The sequence below is a fragment of the Glarea lozoyensis genome (assembly GCF_000409485.1).
Source record: "Glarea lozoyensis ATCC 20868 chromosome Unknown GLAREA18, whole genome shotgun sequence".
NCBI classification, from domain to species: Eukaryota; Fungi; Ascomycota; class Leotiomycetes; order Helotiales; family Helotiaceae; genus Glarea; species Glarea lozoyensis.
This window is the reverse complement of record NW_007360992.1, coordinates 163,959-183,660: the sequence shown is the minus strand read 5'-3', so window position 1 is coordinate 183,660 and position 19,702 is coordinate 163,959. Positions and strand designations below refer to the sequence as shown.

The following is a 19,702-nucleotide window of genomic DNA, read 5'->3' as shown; positions in this document are numbered from 1 at the left end:
GCCGAAGACCGCTATGGCTTCGAATCATCGATATTCAGCTGCACGTTTGTCTTCCTTGTGCAAGTTCTTCGAGAACTTAGGAAGCTTTCCATCTCGTTCGTAAAGGAAGCCACAATTGCTACACAGAGTCTGGGATATGTTAGCTCATGATTTACAAATACAAACGATACAACTTACTCGGAAGCCATGGGGACCATCACGGACAGCCCAAACCGAAGTTGCCCAAATCATGCAATGCCTACATCGCCACGTTTGTCGTTCCTGGTCGGTCATAGAGCTACCTCCACCATAGCCGGCAGCACCTCCATCCGGAGTCCCTCTTCCGCCAGGTGTGCCTGATCGACCAACTGGACTCAAACTCCTGAAGCGTCTCTTTTTCTTGCTACGCTCCCCTCTACCCATCCGTTCTTCCGATGGCTCGTCGAAATATCCCTTATTTTCTGTACCTGATGGCATGCCTCCCATCATCCCGGTAGTAGAAGAGAAGCGAGCCGTCTCTCGTCGAAGCCTCCTAATCTGCCGTTCCCGATCGCCTTCTCGCTTCTCGATATCCTCTTTCGAGAGCTGTTCGACTTTTGGTTCCCACTCATCCGCTAAATGCTCATTGTCATATCTCCAACCGGCTTCCGCACCATGGGCAGCATCATTTGGCATCTCGCCACTATATCCTCCAACAATGCCACCACTTTCACAGGCTTCCTTCTTTAATTTCAATACAGCTTCGTAGATCGCATGGGTTATGGCTGGTACCCACTCCCCAGGCAGTCCAATATCAGCACATGTTTGCTTCGCAAACATCTCCGCCGTGCCTGGTGGGTGTAGTAATGACCATTCAAATTTATCTTGGTACAGGAATGTGGAGAGATTAACATTCAATGTAATGATACAACGGTACATGTCATCAGGATTAAAGTCGTCAGAATCCGGTGGGATGCTAGCCGCGGTGGCTCTGATTTCCTGGTTGGATTGTTCAATTTTTGGAGTGGAAACAATGTTCAATTGGCTTAAGCCATTTCGTAGAGGTGTTGCGTTCCCACTCGCTGCGGGCGTCGCAGACACATCCCGGGAAGCAGCTTTGATAGTTGTGACTGCGCCGTTGGTTGCCGACGTCTGTGTATGAAATAACGGATGTAGAGCTACACCTGCGTACTCTTCCAGCTGCGTTCGAATCTGCTTGCTAATTTCCGCGGCATACATGGCACGATTGGGTAGATCCAGATCTTGCACCATACATTGGGCGAATTGGTCGGTAGTAGTCAGGGTCTCGTGAAGATTCCATAGAAAGATGTCTTTCAACCTGTACGGTACAGTTGTCTCCTGCGTTCTGTATACCGCGAGTGATGTGTCAATCTGACCGAAACCAACTCCCTGGGGTGGTGGGAGAGGTGCTTGAGGAATGAAAGCGGGAATTTCGAGATCGATACAGATGGGTATAAGTGTCAATGGTAGTGTTGTTTGGGCGAAATTCTGCATATCCGATTTTGAGGGCCTCGTCTTGCTCATCCAGTCTCTCCAAATTCCCTGGACCTCCACCGGCGCTGTAGCTTCTTTCCCAACCTTTTCTGACGGATCCTGCTTGCCCTGACCCGAATCATCTCGTCTTATGCTCCGTAAACCGGTCGGCCTCCTCCGAGTATCGTCATCATCATCGTCATAATCGTCGTACCCATCTTCTGCATAGTTGATAGCTGTTGTGCCTCTCTTTGTAGTTCTTGACTGAACGACCGCTTGAGCAACGGCTGGTTGGATAACAGGTGTAAGTAGCGGGTTGGCATATGTTCGCAGTCGCGGCGCATAGCTGGATATGAAGGATTGTGGCGGGTTAACGTTCTTTGTCGCCATTGTGATTAAAACTTGATGGACATATCATGCCCACTGAGGCGACGGTAGGTACGCTTCTTGGAAGGGATGCGCGGATTGCTGTAAGAGTCCGGCTTTTGATCGGATCAACACAATAATTTCAGCTACTTCTGTTTGTTTATTGCGCCGCCCAATTGCAGAGTCTATATCGCAGAGTGATGCGTGCGGTGAATGATTTCGAGGTTATTCACTGTTGGTTCCATCCATTCAATCCGTCGCGTCGCGACAAATCTCAGGAAATGACACCTTACCGCTTTGAGACTAGGGTAGTTTTTCAACCTCTCCGCCAGCTCAATTGGGCTGCTAACCACCACCTCGCAAATCACTTCTCGGAATGGGCAACAACAATATGGAAAGTACCAAACTGCCTACAATGTAAACTTTGGACGGCTAAAAGATGGAATTAAATTTGGACACTAGCGAATGTTTTCTTCTTGCCATTGGCAACTTCAACCCTACTCTGGCATTTTCCAGCCCAGTGCCCTGCTCGTACACGGCGCCGTTCGAATGGACAGACATACACACCGTTCAATACACATATCTAGCACGATACTTTAGACAGTACTTCCCCATTTGATGTGTTTTTCAGTTGCTGCCATTTCCTCAGCAATCCCATCGACATCTGGACCAATACCACTATACTTTCTGACTGTATGGAACGTTGCTTTCGGTAACCTTAGCGTCGCGAGATAATATGTGGCATTTGGACGTTTTGCGACCTTCAGCTGCATTTGGTTATTAGCGGAATACTTGACGAGAAGTATCAAGTAATGGCTTACCTCATTGCCCCGGGACATCTCATCACAAGCGCCGTCCAGACAAATAATAGGTTCTTCAGTACGTGGCCTGTATGGCTTATTTCGCGTCTTTTCCGTCACGGGTAGTGAAGTTCCCTGCGATTTTCCCCAACGCCATACCCAGTTGTCGCTGAACTTGGGCTTGGTGGTAGGCTGCTTACAGCCGCTGCAGGTTCTCGAAGAATAGTTGCACGGCCTTGAACAGTTCCTACATACACGGTATTCTTGCGCTCCGGCAGTTTTCCGGATTTCTGAGGGTCGAAAACAGCACTTCATGATGTAAACCCAAAAGATAACAAAGATGACCAAGGAAAGAACAAGAGCCATGATAATAATGCCCGTAGTCGACCACCAAACTTTCGGCTTCCTTAGGCTTGCAGTGGGAGTGTCGATCCCGTCTACAAGTATGCCGTTAATGTGTGCTTCTGGGGGTGCTTCTGGGGGTGCTTCTGGGGCAACAGTTTGTCCTGTCTGGTCCGTCTGATCTGCTTGATCCGTTTTGTCTGTCTGATCCGTCGGGGGTGTCTGGATTGTCTGGATTCTCTCATCTGTCTGGGCGGTCTGATCTGTCTCATCTCCCTCGTCTGTCTCGTCTGCTTCGTCGGTTTGGTCTGTCTGGTCTTGACGCTTTCGCAAATTGACGACCTTGGCGGCGTCTGATTTCTCGGAATGTATTGAGTGCTCTTTTTGAATTTCGTTCACCGAATGAAAGAACTGGGTGAAATAGCGTTCGAGGTCATCTAATACCCTTGAAGAATACTCCACCCAACCTGAAAGCTCCTGAGTGGTCTCGAAACCCGTCCGGCCCCTTTGCTGAAGTTGCTCCCTCGCTAAATCTTCAACGCGCTGGACTCGTTCACTCTCAGACGAACTGAAGAATGTGCTCAAGACCAAGGCAGGCTGAGAGAACACATGAGTAGACTCTTCCTTGGGCCATTTTGTAGCAAACGCCAGCGAGGAAAACATGTCGTCCAAGCTCTTTTGGTATTGTCTGAAGGTAGTGACCTGCGATAGTTTAACGAGTTCTAATATACCTTGAAGAAGGCAATCAGCCACCTCCGGCGCAGGGTGTTGTTGAGTCAATACTGGAAATGCATCGACAAAGACTTTCGTGTAGCTTTGTAATGTTTCCATCTGGTAGTAGTGGTGGAACATCACAGCGGTAACCCTGAGTCTGAAAATTGCTAGCTCCATTTTGGCTGAGTCTTTAGGCTCGTTGCGGCACCGCTTCCTCGTGATAGACTCTCGGATTTTGGAAGCTACTTTAGAAGCGAAATGTTCCAAGTCGTCGGTAGAACAAAATCGAGTTTGGCGGCTGTTAAGGAGATTGACAACAGTTTGTGAAGCTGTTGTGACCAAAAGCTCTTGCTCCCTTTGTGGGTAAACTCCAATCTGAAAGCCAATCGATCTAAGAAGATCACTATCCACCGGAAACCGCGAGTGTTTGGCCAACTTGCAAGACTCGTCGAACGCAGGTGGCAATGCTTCGGACACCTTAGAAAAAGATTTCCTGGAAATAGCGGATTCGGCCTTTTGTTTTGGTAGTTCCCTTCTTGCCATCTTTAGAAGCGGTGGCAGATCAATCGATTGGCGGAGGCGAGATTCAAGTTTCTTCGCAACCTCTGTGACATTCTCTTCGGTGAATGACCAGCCTTCAGAAAAGAAATTGTCACGTATGAAGAGCTTCAGAACGTCCCTAGCTGCAACGAGATATTCCTCCAGCTTCGGCCAATCTTTTTGTGGGATATTCTCCACAATCTGATCGAATTGCGACCCGACTACTTCTATTATCTGATCTAATTGTTCTATATGTGATTCGAAGGGTTCTTGCTCGGTTGCTGTCGTAGGGTTCTCACGCTTTATCTTTGCCGGGTTCGAGGGGCTGTAGGTACCGATGACAGAGTGAAAGCCATGTTGAGAATTGCCGTCGCGCGGAGCCAAATCCGGATTCTGATATCTGGTGAGGAGGCTATGGTGTGTGACCACGAGAAAGATTGATATTCCGATCACTGATATAATCATTGCCAGACAGAATCCGTACAGAATACTCAATTTGCGGTAGTGCAGGAAGTCAACGAAAGTACACCGTCGCTTTTCATTGTTGTGTACTGGGAGTAGATTGCCGTTCGGATTATCTAAAAAGGACTTGTCAGCTGTCTTTTGACGAAAATGAATATAATAAGTTCGCTTACCACACTGGGCTGTTAGAAGATGGCCGTCTGGTATTTGAGAATCAAAGTGCTTTTGTAGCATTAGGCCCTGTTTCTCGTAGTAATCAGGAGGCGGAACCTCTTCTTGAAGAGCTGAGATTTATCAGCGTGGCTCGAGCACTTGTAACTGTGGCATATGATCATACCGAAGACGTTGTCTGGATGCTTCACGGAAGTATGCAAGTCATCCATGTTTTCCTTCATCACCTAGCTCTGCAATGCCAATACAACGAAGTGAAATAACGAGAGGCCTGACACGAATTAAGAATGCTGACGGCCGTCAAAGTAGTGATGATAATTCAGTAAGAAATGCCTTGATGGCGATGGTAAGAAAGGCGTGATGCCTAAAAATATGTTGCAGAGTAAGAGCTGGCAGAAGAACGGAAGGGAAGTCGACGGTAATGCATCCTTGGTTACTTGGGAAGGAGCTTCTAAGATGAGAGGAAATTAGAGGGAAGTAGCGACCGCCCTTGAAGGTACAGTATCAGAAAATGAGAACTGAAGCGTGGTGTAGGGTGCAGAATACTAGACATTTGAAGCCCGAGCAAGCTATCGTTGTTATGGAACTGCAATTCATTAACAACTAAAATTTGCCCCATTATCCTAGAGATTCTGCGGGGCAGTCGAGAGAGTCGGAAGCAACTCAACCAAAACTGCCACACCTCTGAAAGTTGCGGAAAGCCAGTCTCAACCCATTCGAGCGACGCATACTCGTTGGCCATGAACGTTAATCATTATCTCGTTACGTAGAAATAGACAATGACAGGAAGTCAACGCTAAAGCCCTCCTCGTCCTTGCCCACCTGGCATGCCGTTGTTGGCAAAGGACCTCCCGGATTGAGCCCAGTCCTCAGCAGATAGCGTACGGATATGTTCAAAGCTCGGCTGCTGCAGGAACTGTGGAGGACTATGACTTGGCCGTGTCATGTCATTGATTCGACGTCTTCTTTGGTGCAGTTCCAACACCATTGGCTCTGATTGTGCTTCAAAGCTCGATAGTAGAGCTTTCGAGTTGTTCCAACGCTGACCAAAGGTTCTGAGAGTCTCTTTGATGTGCGTTATGCAGTTTATGCTTCTATCAATACTGTCTACCCCAGTATTTATCGGTAGTGGAGGTGGTGGAGGAGAGCCGACTACCGTTGGATTATAAGGAAGCACCCCGTTGAGGAGTTGATCCGTATCTTCAATCAGGACTGCAAGGAATTGGCTTCCAACAAAGTAAACCCTTAAAGCATCGTGGTACGTGTAAAACGCAATATTTATTGGGTCCTTGCTGATTGGAAAGATTTTTTGCATGTATGCAATGCTGTACTCAAATATTAAAGTCCTCCCATATTGGGTGGTCGTCTGAATTCGGCAAGACGGTGCGAGACAGTATACGTAGCTGTATAGCAATTCCAGATCAAAGTAATCCTTGAAAGCCAGAGGGAGACTATCTGGAAACGACTCGGACCAATCACGCATTTCCTGGCAAGTCTGCCACAGGTATTGTACTGGGTTCTGGAGAGGAACGCGGCTAGATTGGAAGAGTTCCTGGTACCAGCTTGATTGCACTGTTCGCAACTGAAACAAGAGACCGGCGGGCTCTAAAGAATGTTGACCTGCCAGTGAAACTCCGCCTGACGCAGGTGCCCAGGAAGGAAAATCCACACTGGTAGAATCGTCGGTAAACGAGAACGCTCGCGCGTGGACCATGCTAATAGATCTGCTGAAAGTTAGTCATTCTATTTCTACGTGATGATGTGTCTGAATTACCTATCAAGAGAGTATACGCAATAGTACACTCTTCGCCGCATATCTAACGTCTTTTTATCTGTCTGTTGCTCTCTTGGTGGGTCTTGGTGGAAGCCCAGATCTACAACGGCACGGCAAGCAAATCCAATAAGCTGCCAACTATCAAAATGAGCTGGATCCAACATTGAGTATTGGACCAGTAGAACCAAAGCTTGTATTTGGGAAACATAGCCAGGGATCAGCACCTTGTCGGCGTATTGCAATGCTCGACTAACCCAAGTGATGGCTTCCATGTAGCTAGCATCACGGTTACTTCGAGATTGTCCTGTGCAGGCGATCGCCAGAACCATATAGAACAGCCAGTGTTCGAAATCAGTCACAGGTCGCCCATTTTCCTGATAAATGGCATCAAGAGCGTTGAGTAACGCTGTTTCTGAAAAGACAGGAAATATTGAGAAAACATTATCTAAATAATATTGAATTAATCCCATAGCGGCTGGCCTGGACGGTAGTGAGAATGGTTCAGGGTGTGGCACCACCTCGAGATTGGTAGCGGCTAGAATCAGCCGCCCAAAAGTCATATTGGTCGTCGAAGATTCAAAGTCTCGAGTCGTGGCGTTGACTGAACTAGGCACTATAAGTAGGGAGTTTTGAGGCTGTAAGTTCCACCTACAGAAATCCAAAATCGGAAACAAGCTCATTAACATCGGCTGCCTCTCTTCTTCGAGCAGCTTTACCGTGTATAGCAGCTCTGATTGTTGCTAAAGAGTCTTTTCGGTCCGGTATCTCAATAGGTGCATCCACATCGTGCATGGCAACGGAGGCCTTACGAGACCTTGCGTATGCGATTCTCTTTTCCAGCTTTTCCACACGGGATTCCAGGGAGGCGACATAACTAGGAGCAAAAAATCAGCTATGAGAACTAAAGCGAGAAAATCTAGTCCCTGACCTTCGCTCTTTACCCTTAGCAAATTGATCGTTAGCACTTGAGCACTCGCCGGCTCGTCCAGACTTTTCACAAGCAGTACAGGCAGGTAGCTTTCCATCGCACTTTGGGCTATTAGTTAATTTCTGATTCTTTCAAGGAGATTTCATACCTTGATCTTAGCGGAGCGACCTGATATCGTTAACATAGATTCCTCTTAATGCGGAAAGAAAGACTTACATCTTGAACACGCGGAAACCGGCCTCGAGACTCTCAATAACGGTGTATCGGCCGCACTTGGAGTTGTTCTACGCATCGTGTGCTAGGTGGCACTTCGATTTGACTAATTGTGATGTTGCAGTATATAATAACTTCAAAAGTTACATCTTCGAAGTTTGAAAACTACACTGCGGATAGTCAGGGAGTAGCGTGGTCGGAGTATTTCTGGTAGAAAGGAGAAACGAAACAGATGCGAATCGTTTCGAATCGTTTTAGGTTTTGCTTGAATCGAACTGAGGATGACTTATCCCCGTGGCTGATGTTGTCGATTGTGGTCAACGATTCCTGTACTGATCCACGCGGCCACACAAGCTAATCATCTGAATCTCTGCTTTCAACCAACTTTTACAGACACCAACTTACAATCTAGCTGAGCTGCTATGATTCGAAGTGGCCGAGTAGGTAAGTTGGAATACCGGAATGTGTCAAAGAGCCGAAATGTTCCAGTAATTCTAACTTGAGCTTCTGCCTCAAGGAGTGCCGGCGACCGCACTCTGGACCATGGACTCTGGGGTCGAATAATCCGCTTCCGCCCTCCGTAATCCGCCCTCGAAGACTGGGGTTGAAACGAAACGCCCTGTCAGATTCTTCTGACGACTTGGCTTTTGTGGTGGAGGCCTTCGGAGTTTAATGACCGTTGGTTTTTAGACGAAGGAAGATCTGTCTGGTGATGTCAACGAGACGAGAGGTTGGACGGAGTAAGTAATAAGTGGCCAGCTTCGGCAGCATTCACACTACCAGCAGTCGGGAGTTTGGGATTGAGATGTTCAGCGTTTCCAAGCCGAGTTGTAAGTGGAAACACACTCCACTTGACAGAGCCTCGATCGCGCTTGTGTGGAGGGGCGACCACTTTTAGCCTATGCTCGAGTAGGAAGACGCCAGTCCTAAGACTACAATGAAGGACAGATGAGGTTATCGCCAGAATGCTGTACCTGAAGGTTCGTCTGATATCAGCGGCCTTAAGCCTCCTGACGACAAAGCTCGTCTCGGTTAGCCCACGGTTTCTCTGTCGTGGCTGCAGGTTCTCTCCTGCGGGATCGAGAGGCGCTCAATTGACCAAGTCGAACAATGGGTAGGTATTCCAAAGGAAGGTGTTTGCAACGCTTGCAACTCCTGGCCCTTGTTTCACGCATCGGCTGGCTGCTCACATGCCAAACGGGCGGCAGACGAGCTGCTACTGTACGCCGTCTGCATCCACAATACTCCAACTTTTGCGCAGACACGCAGTCTTGCAGACCACAGGTGCGCGCCTGCAAAGGGCACTTGGTAAGGCAGAGGCAGGTTACCACGTCGAGTACATGGCCTGGAGGCCGTTCTACAACAGCTTCCCAGGGTAAGCAGTTGATGAGATGCTGTTTGGTGCGCTCGGCGCTCTGGTGGAGCCCCGAATTCAACACATTCAAGGGGGTGATCTGATGAAAGTTAAAAAGTTAAAGCAAATATCCACGTAATCGTTCGTCTGAATATACTTCAGAGTTACTTGGAAGTAGACTCCTAACGTCCTGTAATCGTCTTGGCCCATTCGAGCCATTTCTCCCACGCCCGAATGATCAACCGCGGGGTGACTTTCGTCTCCCCTTACTCGAGTGACCCCCGGCTGGACATCCACTCACTCTCCTCAATCCCACGTCTTCGCACTCGCAGACCCTCAGGATGCATCACACGTACCGACTTGTACTCTAATACGTCTCCCTGAGGCGTAACGAAAGCCTTCTGTTTGACTAACTCAGATGGAAATCCCCTGAAACTCTTTCGCGCTCTGCATCCTCGAGCCTCGCGCCCCCATCCCCAGTCGGCTGCTCTTGTACACGAGCACAGAGACACAGCTATTTGAATACACCGCAAACACTCCCCGACGATGCTGGCAATTGCGAGGAGGAGAACTTAGATGTACAGTAGCCAGGAATATAGCAGAGTCTACATTGACATTTCATATGGATGCTGCAGATCTGTTCCGGCGGGCGCAAAGCTCGGTCAACCAAGTTCGAGAGGCCAAGGCATTCCGGGAAAGCAGCCATGAGAGCGACGACCACGGTGCTCCTCGGATCGCACATACACTGACAGCATGCTGTAGATGCCGACAGGTATATACAGTCCTAATTTAATTGCGCGGAATAGCACTAACGAGTCGAAGAGGAAAACAAGATGCGACCCAAACCTCCCACGCTGCTTGCCTTGCGAACGTGCAGGCGCATTGTGCGAGTACTTTGACACGAGCAAGGGGAAGAAAATCCCGCGGACATATGTGATAAAGTTGCAAGACAAAGTTCGAGCGTTAGAAGCAGAGCTTGGACAATATACTGAGGAGGAAGGCTTTCCACAAAAACCTGAAGACATCGTGCGGCCTGGAGGCTTAATCCGACTAGGCGAGGATGATGAGACACCCAGGTTTCTGGGGCCATCTAGTGGTATAGCGATGACAAGGTTGGTAATGGAGGAAGCAAAGAAATACACAGATTCGAGGACTATCCGTGAACTGGTGCCCGAAGTGCGTCAACGAAGGCCGCCAATCCAATCCCCAGAAACATCGTCCGGCAGGAAGAAGTCATATCCTATGATCAGTGCGGTGCCGGCTCCGACCCTTCCAAGCCGTCTTGTTACAGACAAATTGATCGAGGTCTTCAATCAAAAGGGTTAGTCAAATCTTAGGCAACCATTCTTTCTTAAACGAATATATTGCAATTTTGGGTGTAATGATAGCTTACTTACTTCAATGTAGCTCAATATCTTTCGCCTACCTTGCATGAACCCACATTCGCAAAGGACCTCCAGGAGGTTTATGACGGGAGCATGGACGCGCACAAGAATTTCGTTCTTCGAATGGTATTAGCAATCAGCATGCAAAAACTTGATGCTCAGTATTCCGGACTTGCAGACAGCTATTACCTTGCAGCCATGGCATACATGGAGGAGGTCATCCGCCCAAAAGACATCAGGACGCTTCAATGCTTAATTCTGGTAGCCCAGTATTCTTTATTAACCCCAACGAGAACTGCGATATATTACATCGTGGGTCTAGCTACGAGACTTTGTCAACAGCTTGGTTTGGCGGAGGAGAAGACCATCACTCAGGGAGTGTCACTAGGTCTGGTCAATCCAATACAGCTCGATATGAGGCGTCGACTATCTTGGATCATATTTTCCATGGAGCTGGGTCTTGCGCATAGTATGGGCCGGCCGAATGCATTTGCGACTGGGGAGGATCATTTTGACGTTGGGTTCTTTGAAATGGTGGACGATGAGCTAATCACTAAAGATGGTGTTCTATCTGGGCCTGTTTCTGAGAAGAAGGCAGTGGCGATACATTTCCTCCGTATGAGACTTTTGCAAGCTGAGATAAGGAGAGTCTTATACCAGAAAAAACGGGTGGAGCCGAGAAATGAAGACCATCCGTGGTACGCTGATATGGAGAAGAAGCTCAAAGATTGGCTCGATTCCTGTCCGCAGACACCATCGTGGAGCAAGTCATGGTACATGTCTGATGCCTTCTGCATTGATTAATATAACCTTTTGCTAATATTTTTGCAGGTTCTCAAGCCGATACAACACTATGATAGTAACGCTACGAAGACCGTCACCACAGGTTCCAAAACCAGTACCCAAATCAGCGATAATGTGTTATGATGCTTCAGCGCAAAACGTGAAAAGCTCTAGCAAACAAGTCGAGGCTGGAATGGTGGATATTACATGGATATTCCTCCTGACAGTCTTTCAATCGATAAATACCATCCTCTGGTCCATCTCATATCCAGAGGTTCGAGCTTTGCATACCAAGGACGAACTAGAAGAAGTTGTGGATATTGCTCTGGAGCTGATAACAAGCTGCCGAGAGAGATGGCCTGGCACTGCTGCAGCTTCGCAGCTGTATTCAAAATTGGCGAAAGCATGTTTGAGGAGCTACGACGTGCCGCCACCTAAATCTGTAAAGGAGCACAAGGAACAACCATTAGCACCAGCTTCTCTATCAACAAATTCTCCCGCATCCCTTACTGATGGTAACTCACCTTCCGCCTCTGAACACTCTTCCGCTACCAATGGCTCTATGGCCCATTCTCACGTCTCCTTCCAAACACCGCCTCCTCAGTTCGGGTATGTCTTCAATCAGATGCCAGAGCAGATACCGCGTTATGATTACAGCATGCCGCCACCGCAGCCCGCCTTCAGGTCCAACTCTATCTTCGGGCCATCAAGCAGGTCATCAGATCGTCGTTTCAGCTACTTTCCACCCGACTTCACCCAAACACACGGACTTGCGAACTCCTGGAATCCGATGCCAGACACTCATCCACAGCCTCAAGCCCACGCCATCAATCCAGGAATTGCAGATCCTGCTTACATGATGAACAACTCAACGTTCAGCTTTTCGTCTTTTGCATTCGGGGAACAAGATTACGATGTCCATATGAGACAAGGGAGCTTAAGTAGTCAACAACAGATCGAACTCATGCAGACGCTAGAGACTGATGGGATGGCGGAGATTGATCAGTTCATGAATATGACGACGCAATATGCGACTAATGCACCTCTGAAATTTGAAAATGGGGTCATGTAAATGAACAACCATCTCACCTAGAATGAGAGCAAACGTTCATTAGGCGGCTTCCAAGCCAGCCATGTTACAAACAGCCAGAAAATGTAGCAATTCATAGCGATAGCAGCTGTGGCCTATGGTATCATTTAGATACAGATAGAGAACGAAATCTGGCTCAGCACAGTGTGGAATTGTGAAAAGGCGAACAACGCCGTCATGGGGAAAGACGGCGCCCAGGAAAACAAGGAGAATACTGTCTTTTAGGTTACGAGTGGGCTGGTGACGGCGTTTTGGGGAATGGTAGTGATACCAAGCTTAGAGTCACGAGTAAACATGATGTTACGGTTTAATGATATGGTTTGAATTGTTCTCAATACATGAAGCGTCCATAAGAATAGTGATATGATGGTATATGTGAGTTTTTGTGAGGGTAAGATCACTCTGTTTAACGAACTTGGTTCGCAGATGATATGCAGATATTGAGAAGTTACCTGGTTTTTTCCGTCAAGGCTAGGACGATGTCTATTGCGAGGTTAGTATGGCTGCTGTGGGCGTAGTCAAACAGAAGTTCACGTAAAGGGATAGTTATATACGAGAGTAAAGTGTAAATATCATCTATTGTATCGACATTTAGTATGTACCAGCTATAAACCCTCTATCCAATCCAGCCCTACACCCCCAAGTCCAAATCAACACCCCCTCCCAAAAACGCCATGATCACATACATTTTATAACGATCTCGACCTCCTCATTTCACGCCACTCCTAAAATCCCCTTATACCTCCTCACTGTCACCAAGCTCGTAGTAACCTTCATACTCAACCGTCCATCAAGCACGTACTGCTCAAACTTCTGCGTCTTCAACAACTCCTGCTCGCACGAAAGCACTTTCTTCTTATGCTCATCGGGGGAAGTGGTGGGTAGATCTTTCTCAGCCCAGTCGAGACACGCGATTTCGTAGTGCGCCGAGGCGGGCGTCCAGTCGTCGTAGAGAGGGCGTTTGAAGATTTGGCTGCGAGTAAGTTAGTGTGTGTTAAAGGGAGGAAGGGAACAAATTTACCGGTCATGTGAAAGGATGTTGTTCTGCAGACTTGCTCTTGCGTCGTCGAATTTGCCCATATTTTTCCAGACTGAAGAAGCGACTAATGCATGTATGGCATTCTCATCTACATCGTTTTCGAACTTTTCGGGGTGAGTCGTGCGTTCCCACTGTACGCTCTTCAAACTCTTTTCTAATTCTTCCTGATTCTGTTTCCTCGATCCATTCCACAGATATATCATTTCCGAAAATGGAGAAACCCCGGTAGCGTCCGCGAGATCTACTTTCCAGTTCTTTGCACGGTCTTCCCATTTCTGGACTTTGCGTGTAATGTATGTATCGAATGGAAGTTCTTTAGACATGACTTTCTGTTTCCCTGCTAATGGCGGAGCCTTTCTAATATACTTCTCCGCTAAAGCCTTTTCTTTCTTAGCGCGGTCAGGATCAGAAATCCTATAATCGCGGTAGAGTTCTAAATGTGAAATACCAGTCTGATAGGCGTACATAGCAGGTGACCACTTCGACAATTCCGCGCACTTCATCCAGCATTTGATAGAGAGTTCGTAGTCGTGCATGAACATACTTGTAAAAGACATTTCGAAGAGGTTGATAGCGGCGATTTGTTTCATTTTGCTTTCCGCGTTCGATTCCAGAATTTTGATAGCGACTCCAAGTTGGCGGTCAAACCCTTGCATTCGTGCTTCTTCCATACGCCAAAGTTTGGATTCGGGGTAGCGTGCTCGCATATCTTTCAATAGAGCACGGCATCTTTCTTTTGGGTAGCCTGTGAGATCGTCCTCGGCGCCAGAATCTGTTGGTAGGATATCACTAAATCCAACTAGTCCATTGTAGTATCCTAATAACGCTATGCCAGCAATAGCGCTATTGAAATTGTCGAACCGTGTTGCTTGCCACAAGTAGCGAGTTCCGCGCTCGCGATCTCCTTTAAATCCTACAATATAAAGAATTTTGGTGAAAAGGGGATTCTCGATCATTGAAAAGATAACTAGGAGCATTCCATAACAGAGTCGTACACCTGAGTGTATAAAAATGTCGGTATGGGAAGTTATTCCAACAGAAGCAGGATCGATTTCAAGTAATCTTGACTGGACCATGGTTGCTGTTAATGCTGGCCCCGACTCATTTTCGACCACTTCATATTCATCTAAATCACTCAAATTCGAATTCTCGTTCGAACTTGGATCGATTTTTTCGTTGTCTGGCCCGAGGTCATGAGATATTCTCACTTTATTAGGAGTAGTCGTGGCGGGAGGTGGTCCGCCGCGAAGTGATGTTTTTGAAACATTACCCACTCTTGTTCTCAAGTACTCGGATTCAATCTGAAGGATACCATCAAGTGTTTGAAAAGCTTTTCTCAGCTTGTAAAACCCTTTGACTGCTTCTGTAACAGAGCCACTCATAACTCCACAAATGGCAGACGTAAGCTGTGAAACTGAATATAATTTTAGCGTTGAAGTCAAATGGTAAGAATGTTTTGACTTACCACAATAACACAAAAGATATTCCGTTCCAGCAGGATAAATTTTTGACCGGTAAGCTGTAGAGTCTTTTTGAGCTTTCTTCATATCATCCCAATTCTTAGTCTCAGAGGCGAGCAGTTTATTCAAGGCTTCCTTGACCATCTCTTTCTCGCCACCGAGCATGGAACTCAGGAAACTTGAGATTCCCCGACCTAAGAAGTGATATGAAGATTCATGCTCTTTCAGGATCTTGTCTGCTTCATCGATATCGTCATTGAGAAGTTGTAACAATGCAGTTTCGACATGTCTTAAATGCTTGTCCTCCTCTTCCGCTTCCATTGTTGGCTGGTGTTTCACAGCTGATCTGAACCATGATGCCATTTTGAATGATTGACTCAATGAGTGAAAGGCCGAAACACTTTGATAAAGGTATATGAAGTAGGTGGCAACTTCTTTCCCCGGAGCTAGTCGGCTTTATATCATGGAGCTAATCGAATCGTCGACCCTCCGAGTGATTGATCTGAATTATCTCATCAAGTTTGATTCACAGACCGTCCAGCTTGAATATTTCTATATGGAATCTCTTTTGAAGCACAAGGCGTACTGGCGTCAATGGGTACTTATTGGTCTTTGAGTCGTGTGATACCTTCGGAGAATGTGATGATTCGGGGAGCCAACAAGGTCAGCGAAGACACAGCCGGGAGAGCCTAAATTAAATTCAAACAGTTGTAGTTGGTGGTGTCTAATCAGCCTCCGAATTGGCTGAGAAGGCAGAGCTGTATAAATATGCTTTTCAAAGCACAATGACCGGACAAGAGTCTAACATTTTCTCAACCAACATCCAGTCATTGTAGTGAGAAAACAACCCCACTATGTAGATGCCCCAGTCAGCAAGTCGTCACTGCTCCAAAGCTCACTCAGCGATGCAGCTGGGAAAGCGGCGTCCGATATTCACTTCCTCTGCCAAGGACTGTTAGATACAGGCTGCCGCTTTGAACTTTAGTAAGGCTACCGCCTAGCGACACGCGCCGAAGCACGGGGCATTTCCAGAAACTAACACCCCGAATTCAGGTCCGGAGCGCCTCCAAGCCATCAACCTTCACGTCACGCATCTTGAAGCTTCAAAGCTGCATTTACCGCATACGACGAGCGCGAATACGACGCCCTTCCACATCTCTCAACATCCTATCACTCTACCATCATCGTAAGAGCTTCGTCATCATGTCCGCAGCACCTTCAGCAGGCGCTGCTGCGAATAAAGCCACTCAAGACAAGACCGCGGATGCTGCGAAAGATGTAAAGCCGGCTGCTGCCCTGGAGGAGGATGATGAGTTTGAGGATTTCCCTGTAGAGAGTACGTCTCTCTGACCTCCCAATCAAGCTCGATATCTGCGAGTATGGGTTGGGGGGATCTTTGGCATTGCAGCAAGGGCAAGGGCTAACATTTGGTTTGCAGATTGGACGAAGGAAGATACTGAGGTGCCAGGGGACAACACACATCTGTGGGAAGAGAGCTGGGATGATGATGATACCAGTGAAGATTTCTCTGCGCAGTTGAAGTCAGTATTGTTCAGGTCGTGCAAGATGAACCTGCTAACCGTAATGTAGGGAAGAGCTCAAGAAGGTCGAGGCCAGCAAAAAACGTTGATTACAAAACGGAAAATGGGAATCGCGGAGTTCACGGATCATAGAAGCGCCCAACAGCGGTAGCTATACACAATAAAAACATTTCAAAATCTATTAAAGTCTGGAGAGGGACAATGGTCAAGTGTGCATCAATTGCGCTGCTCAAAACTATATACGAACGGTATCATCATCAAGTTCGTTACAAGCTGGACTTCTCTCGGAGACCTTGATATCTTGATCAGAGTCTATGCCCTACTTCCATCACAATTCACTTACTCGACAGAGCAGAAACACCTGGGAGCTCCTTGCCTTCAAGGAGTTCGAGAGAAGCACCGCCACCAGTTGAGACATGGCTCAGCTTGTCTTCGACCTTGTATTTCGCAGCGACAGTTGCGGTATCACCACCACCAATGATGACAATTTTTCCGTTCTGTGCAGCATCAACGGCGGCATCAAGAGTTGCCTTTGTTCCTTTGGCGAAAGCTTCGAACTCGAAAACTCCTGGTGGACCGTTCCAGAGGATAGTCTTCGCACTGCTAATAGCCTTCTTGTAGAGCTCGATACTCTTTGGTCCGCAATCAAGACCCATCCATCCATCTGGAATGCCCTCCTCATCCGTAGCAGTTCCTGTCTTTGCGTCCTTGTCAAATTTATCTGCGGTGATGTAGTCGACTGGGAGAACGATCTCAACATTGTTCTTCTTGGCCTTCTCAACAAGATCTCCAACAATCTTGCTTCCAGCCTCGTCAAATAAACTGTTTCCAATCTTGACGTTCTCGAGAGTTTTCTTGAAAGTGAATGCCATTCCACCGCAGATGATCAAGCTGTTGACTTTGCCGAGGAGGTTGTCAATCAACTGGATCTTATCGGAGACCTTAGCACCTCCCAGAATAGCCAAGAATGGTTTCTCTGGGTTCTCAACAGCCTTTGCGAAATATTCAAGCTCCTTCTTCATGAGGAAACCGGAAGCCTTCTGAGGGAGGTCAACACCAACCATAGAGCTGTGAGCTCTGTGTGCAGTTCCAAAAGCGTCGTCTATATGCCAGTCAACATCTTTCGTAGATCACAATTCCCGAAGTCCACTTACTGATGAAAACATCACCCAAAGCAGTCAATCCCTTTCTGAACTCCTCGACCTTAGCCTTATCGGCCTTAACCTTCTTTCCATCTTCTCCCTTTGAGCTCCCCTCCTCCTCAGCATGGAACCGCAAGTTCTCGAGCAAAACAACCTGTCCACCACTAGCCTTGTTTACAATCTCCTCGACGTCCTTGCCCACGCAATCCGGAGCCATCTCGACCTTCTTTCCGTCGAGAAGCTTCTCAAGCTCCGGCACAACAGGCTTGAGCGAGAATTTAGGGTTGGCTTTTCCATCGGGACGTCCGAGATGGGACATGAGGATTACGGCTTTGGCGCCGTGGTCAATGGCATATTTGATTGTTGGGACCGCACCGGCGATACGTTGGGTATTTGTGACTTTCTTATCTCCATCGAGAGGGACGTTGAAATCGACCTAGAAAAGTGAAGTTATGGTTAGTATGTTGCTCTCGGGATTCGTGTTGGGTGTTTCGGGGAGGCTTGCTCTAATCAGGACGCGTTTGTCCTTGAGGTCAACGTCGGTAATGGAGAGCTTGTTGGAGAGAGACATGATTGTGATGGAAAGATTTAATGAGTTTTTCTGTACTTTGCGAATTTGTATATGGAATTGAGGGATTTGTTAGCTTGCTCAATGGTTGTCCAGCAAAAGAAAAGATGGCGTGGATTAGCTGCCCCTCACTCGTTTCGATTTGGTGGGGTGACTGACTGACTGCAGGAAAAGTATTGACGGCAGGGAGCGTCATCGGCTCGCCAAGCATGTGCAACTCGGGGATGGGAAGATTGCATTGGTCTACACATACATACTTTACCATTAAAGCCGTCTACTCATCGCGAGTGTGTAGTTTTGAAAAAATGTTGTCCCAAAAGCAATGCGCATCCCACGCGCGACATATCTCGGTGTGAGAAATTCGGAAGCAAATCAGTTCACGATAAGGAATTGATCAGTTCTCGAGGAAATTTTCTTTCCATTCTGCAATTTATGACTGCCATCCGGGTTCCCATATTCTAACGCCCCTGTGAAAATGCCGGTCCAACTCCTGTTTACCATGCAATGTAAAGAAATTGTACCTTGGTTTTCGCCATATATATACGTGTCTATGCCCTTACTCTTCCTGACCCAGACCTAGAAAGAATTACAACAAGCGGATATTAGGTGAGTTGGGTGCTGACCGAGCCTCTCCTTCCTCAGCAGAGTTGGAGAGCGAAAGATATGCCGTCCATGCGATTCCCACTGTGCTCACAAATGGCTTGAGAATATGTTAGCTATGACCTACAGCTTAGATAGAGTAAACTTACGAGCTGGAATTGGATTGGCATCAAACGGAAGTTGATGATTTGTACCAAAGGCCATACCATGAAGTTGGCCTTCAAAGTAGGAAGATACATGTCGCGGAGCTTGTGTGAGACGGCCCGTCGTCCACCGCCCTCTGCCACTGTCATAGCTGTGAAGAACACAGCAATTCCTGTTGCGCTTTAGCAAGGAACGAACGATAAGTTAGCAGACTTGTAACATACCAACTGGTGCGAAGATAAGTTGGTCAAAAGCAACCATCTTCATTGCTGGTCCGAGACCAGAGGACTTGGTGATAGGGAAAGCCCTTGATAGGAATGAGAACCACTTGAATTGAATAGGTGCCATCAAGAATCCATATCCCATGAATCTCGTCAATCTCTCAAAGTCGAACGGAGGTGGCAGAGCCTTTACATCCGGTATTAAAGTTTGCTGATTGAAAGGATTCTTCCTATCCAACTCATGGATCTCGATCGCAACAGTATCGTCTTTCGTTATCCCTCCGGGTTTTCTCAACGCTGATAATCGAATCGCGGTGATCGATTGGGCGACTGTGTCCGCTATTCCTCCCAATACCGCGTTCGTTATCATCATCGTGAGGACTGCCAAATGTTAATCGCTGCTGGATGCCTCGGAGGAAGATATGTACCTGGCCTCTCGGCATAGTAGCCATTAAACTTGGCTATGAGTCTGCCGACCATGGCGAGTTCTAGTAAAAAGATGCAGAGATGTACCACCGGCTGTGAAGCAGAACCAAGTTAGCAACTGAGATGTAACGTGTGCCATCCAAGCCAAGTAGAACACAGCGAGTCGGGGTCGCATAGACCAACTCCA

At 47.5% G+C, this 19,702-nt stretch overlaps 8 protein-coding genes across 8 annotated transcripts; 2 read left to right on the top strand and 6 right to left on the bottom strand.

The window, feature by feature from the left end:
- Positions 1-24: 24 nt before the first annotated feature.
- GLAREA_12293 (Glucocorticoid receptor-like (DNA-binding)) lies at positions 25-1,842 on the bottom strand (the record flags this gene model as incomplete). Its single annotated transcript, XM_008083075.1, has 2 exons — positions 25-129; positions 178-1,842. The coding sequence occupies 2 exons, from the start codon at positions 1,840-1,842 to the stop codon at positions 25-27; spliced, it is 1,770 nt and encodes a 589-aa protein (XP_008081266.1).
- A 572-nt stretch (positions 1,843-2,414) lies between these two features.
- Positions 2,415-5,059, bottom strand: GLAREA_12292 (uncharacterized protein; the record flags this gene model as incomplete). The annotated part of the gene is made up of 4 exons (XM_008083074.1): positions 2,415-2,585; positions 2,640-4,792; positions 4,850-4,960; positions 5,014-5,059. The coding sequence occupies 4 exons, from the start codon at positions 5,057-5,059 to the stop codon at positions 2,415-2,417; spliced, it is 2,481 nt and encodes an 826-aa protein (XP_008081265.1).
- Positions 5,060-5,643: 584 nt separating this feature from the next.
- Positions 5,644-7,841, bottom strand: GLAREA_12291 (Zn2/Cys6 DNA-binding protein; the record flags this gene model as incomplete). Its single annotated transcript, XM_008083073.1, has 6 exons — positions 5,644-6,571; positions 6,622-7,227; positions 7,274-7,495; positions 7,550-7,650; positions 7,698-7,717; positions 7,766-7,841. 6 exons carry the CDS (start codon positions 7,839-7,841, stop codon positions 5,644-5,646), a joined length of 1,953 nt encoding a protein of 650 aa, XP_008081264.1.
- Positions 7,842-9,738: 1,897 nt separating this feature from the next.
- Positions 9,739-12,356, top strand: GLAREA_12290 (Zn2/Cys6 DNA-binding protein; the record flags this gene model as incomplete). The annotated part of the gene is made up of 4 exons (XM_008083072.1): positions 9,739-9,888; positions 9,939-10,437; positions 10,524-11,274; positions 11,333-12,356. 4 exons carry the CDS (start codon positions 9,739-9,741, stop codon positions 12,354-12,356), a joined length of 2,424 nt encoding a protein of 807 aa, XP_008081263.1.
- Positions 12,357-13,088: 732 nt separating this feature from the next.
- On the bottom strand, positions 13,089-15,236 carry GLAREA_12289 (uncharacterized protein; the record flags this gene model as incomplete). The annotated part of the gene is made up of 3 exons (XM_008083071.1): positions 13,089-13,347; positions 13,396-14,827; positions 14,879-15,236. 3 exons carry the CDS (start codon positions 15,234-15,236, stop codon positions 13,089-13,091), a joined length of 2,049 nt encoding a protein of 682 aa, XP_008081262.1.
- An 840-nt stretch (positions 15,237-16,076) lies between these two features.
- On the top strand, positions 16,077-16,503 carry GLAREA_12288 (uncharacterized protein; the record flags this gene model as incomplete). Its single annotated transcript, XM_008083070.1, has 3 exons — positions 16,077-16,209; positions 16,312-16,414; positions 16,464-16,503. 3 exons carry the CDS (start codon positions 16,077-16,079, stop codon positions 16,501-16,503), a joined length of 276 nt encoding a protein of 91 aa, XP_008081261.1.
- A 246-nt stretch (positions 16,504-16,749) lies between these two features.
- GLAREA_12287 (Phosphoglycerate kinase) lies at positions 16,750-18,127 on the bottom strand (the record flags this gene model as incomplete). The annotated part of the gene is made up of 3 exons (XM_008083069.1): positions 16,750-17,516; positions 17,569-17,992; positions 18,074-18,127. The coding sequence occupies 3 exons, from the start codon at positions 18,125-18,127 to the stop codon at positions 16,750-16,752; spliced, it is 1,245 nt and encodes a 414-aa protein (XP_008081260.1).
- Positions 18,128-18,710: 583 nt separating this feature from the next.
- On the bottom strand, positions 18,711-19,569 carry GLAREA_12286 (uncharacterized protein; the record flags this gene model as incomplete). Its single annotated transcript, XM_008083068.1, has 4 exons — positions 18,711-18,824; positions 18,874-19,040; positions 19,093-19,470; positions 19,518-19,569. 4 exons carry the CDS (start codon positions 19,567-19,569, stop codon positions 18,711-18,713), a joined length of 711 nt encoding a protein of 236 aa, XP_008081259.1.
- Between the last annotated feature and the right edge of the window lie 133 nt (positions 19,570-19,702).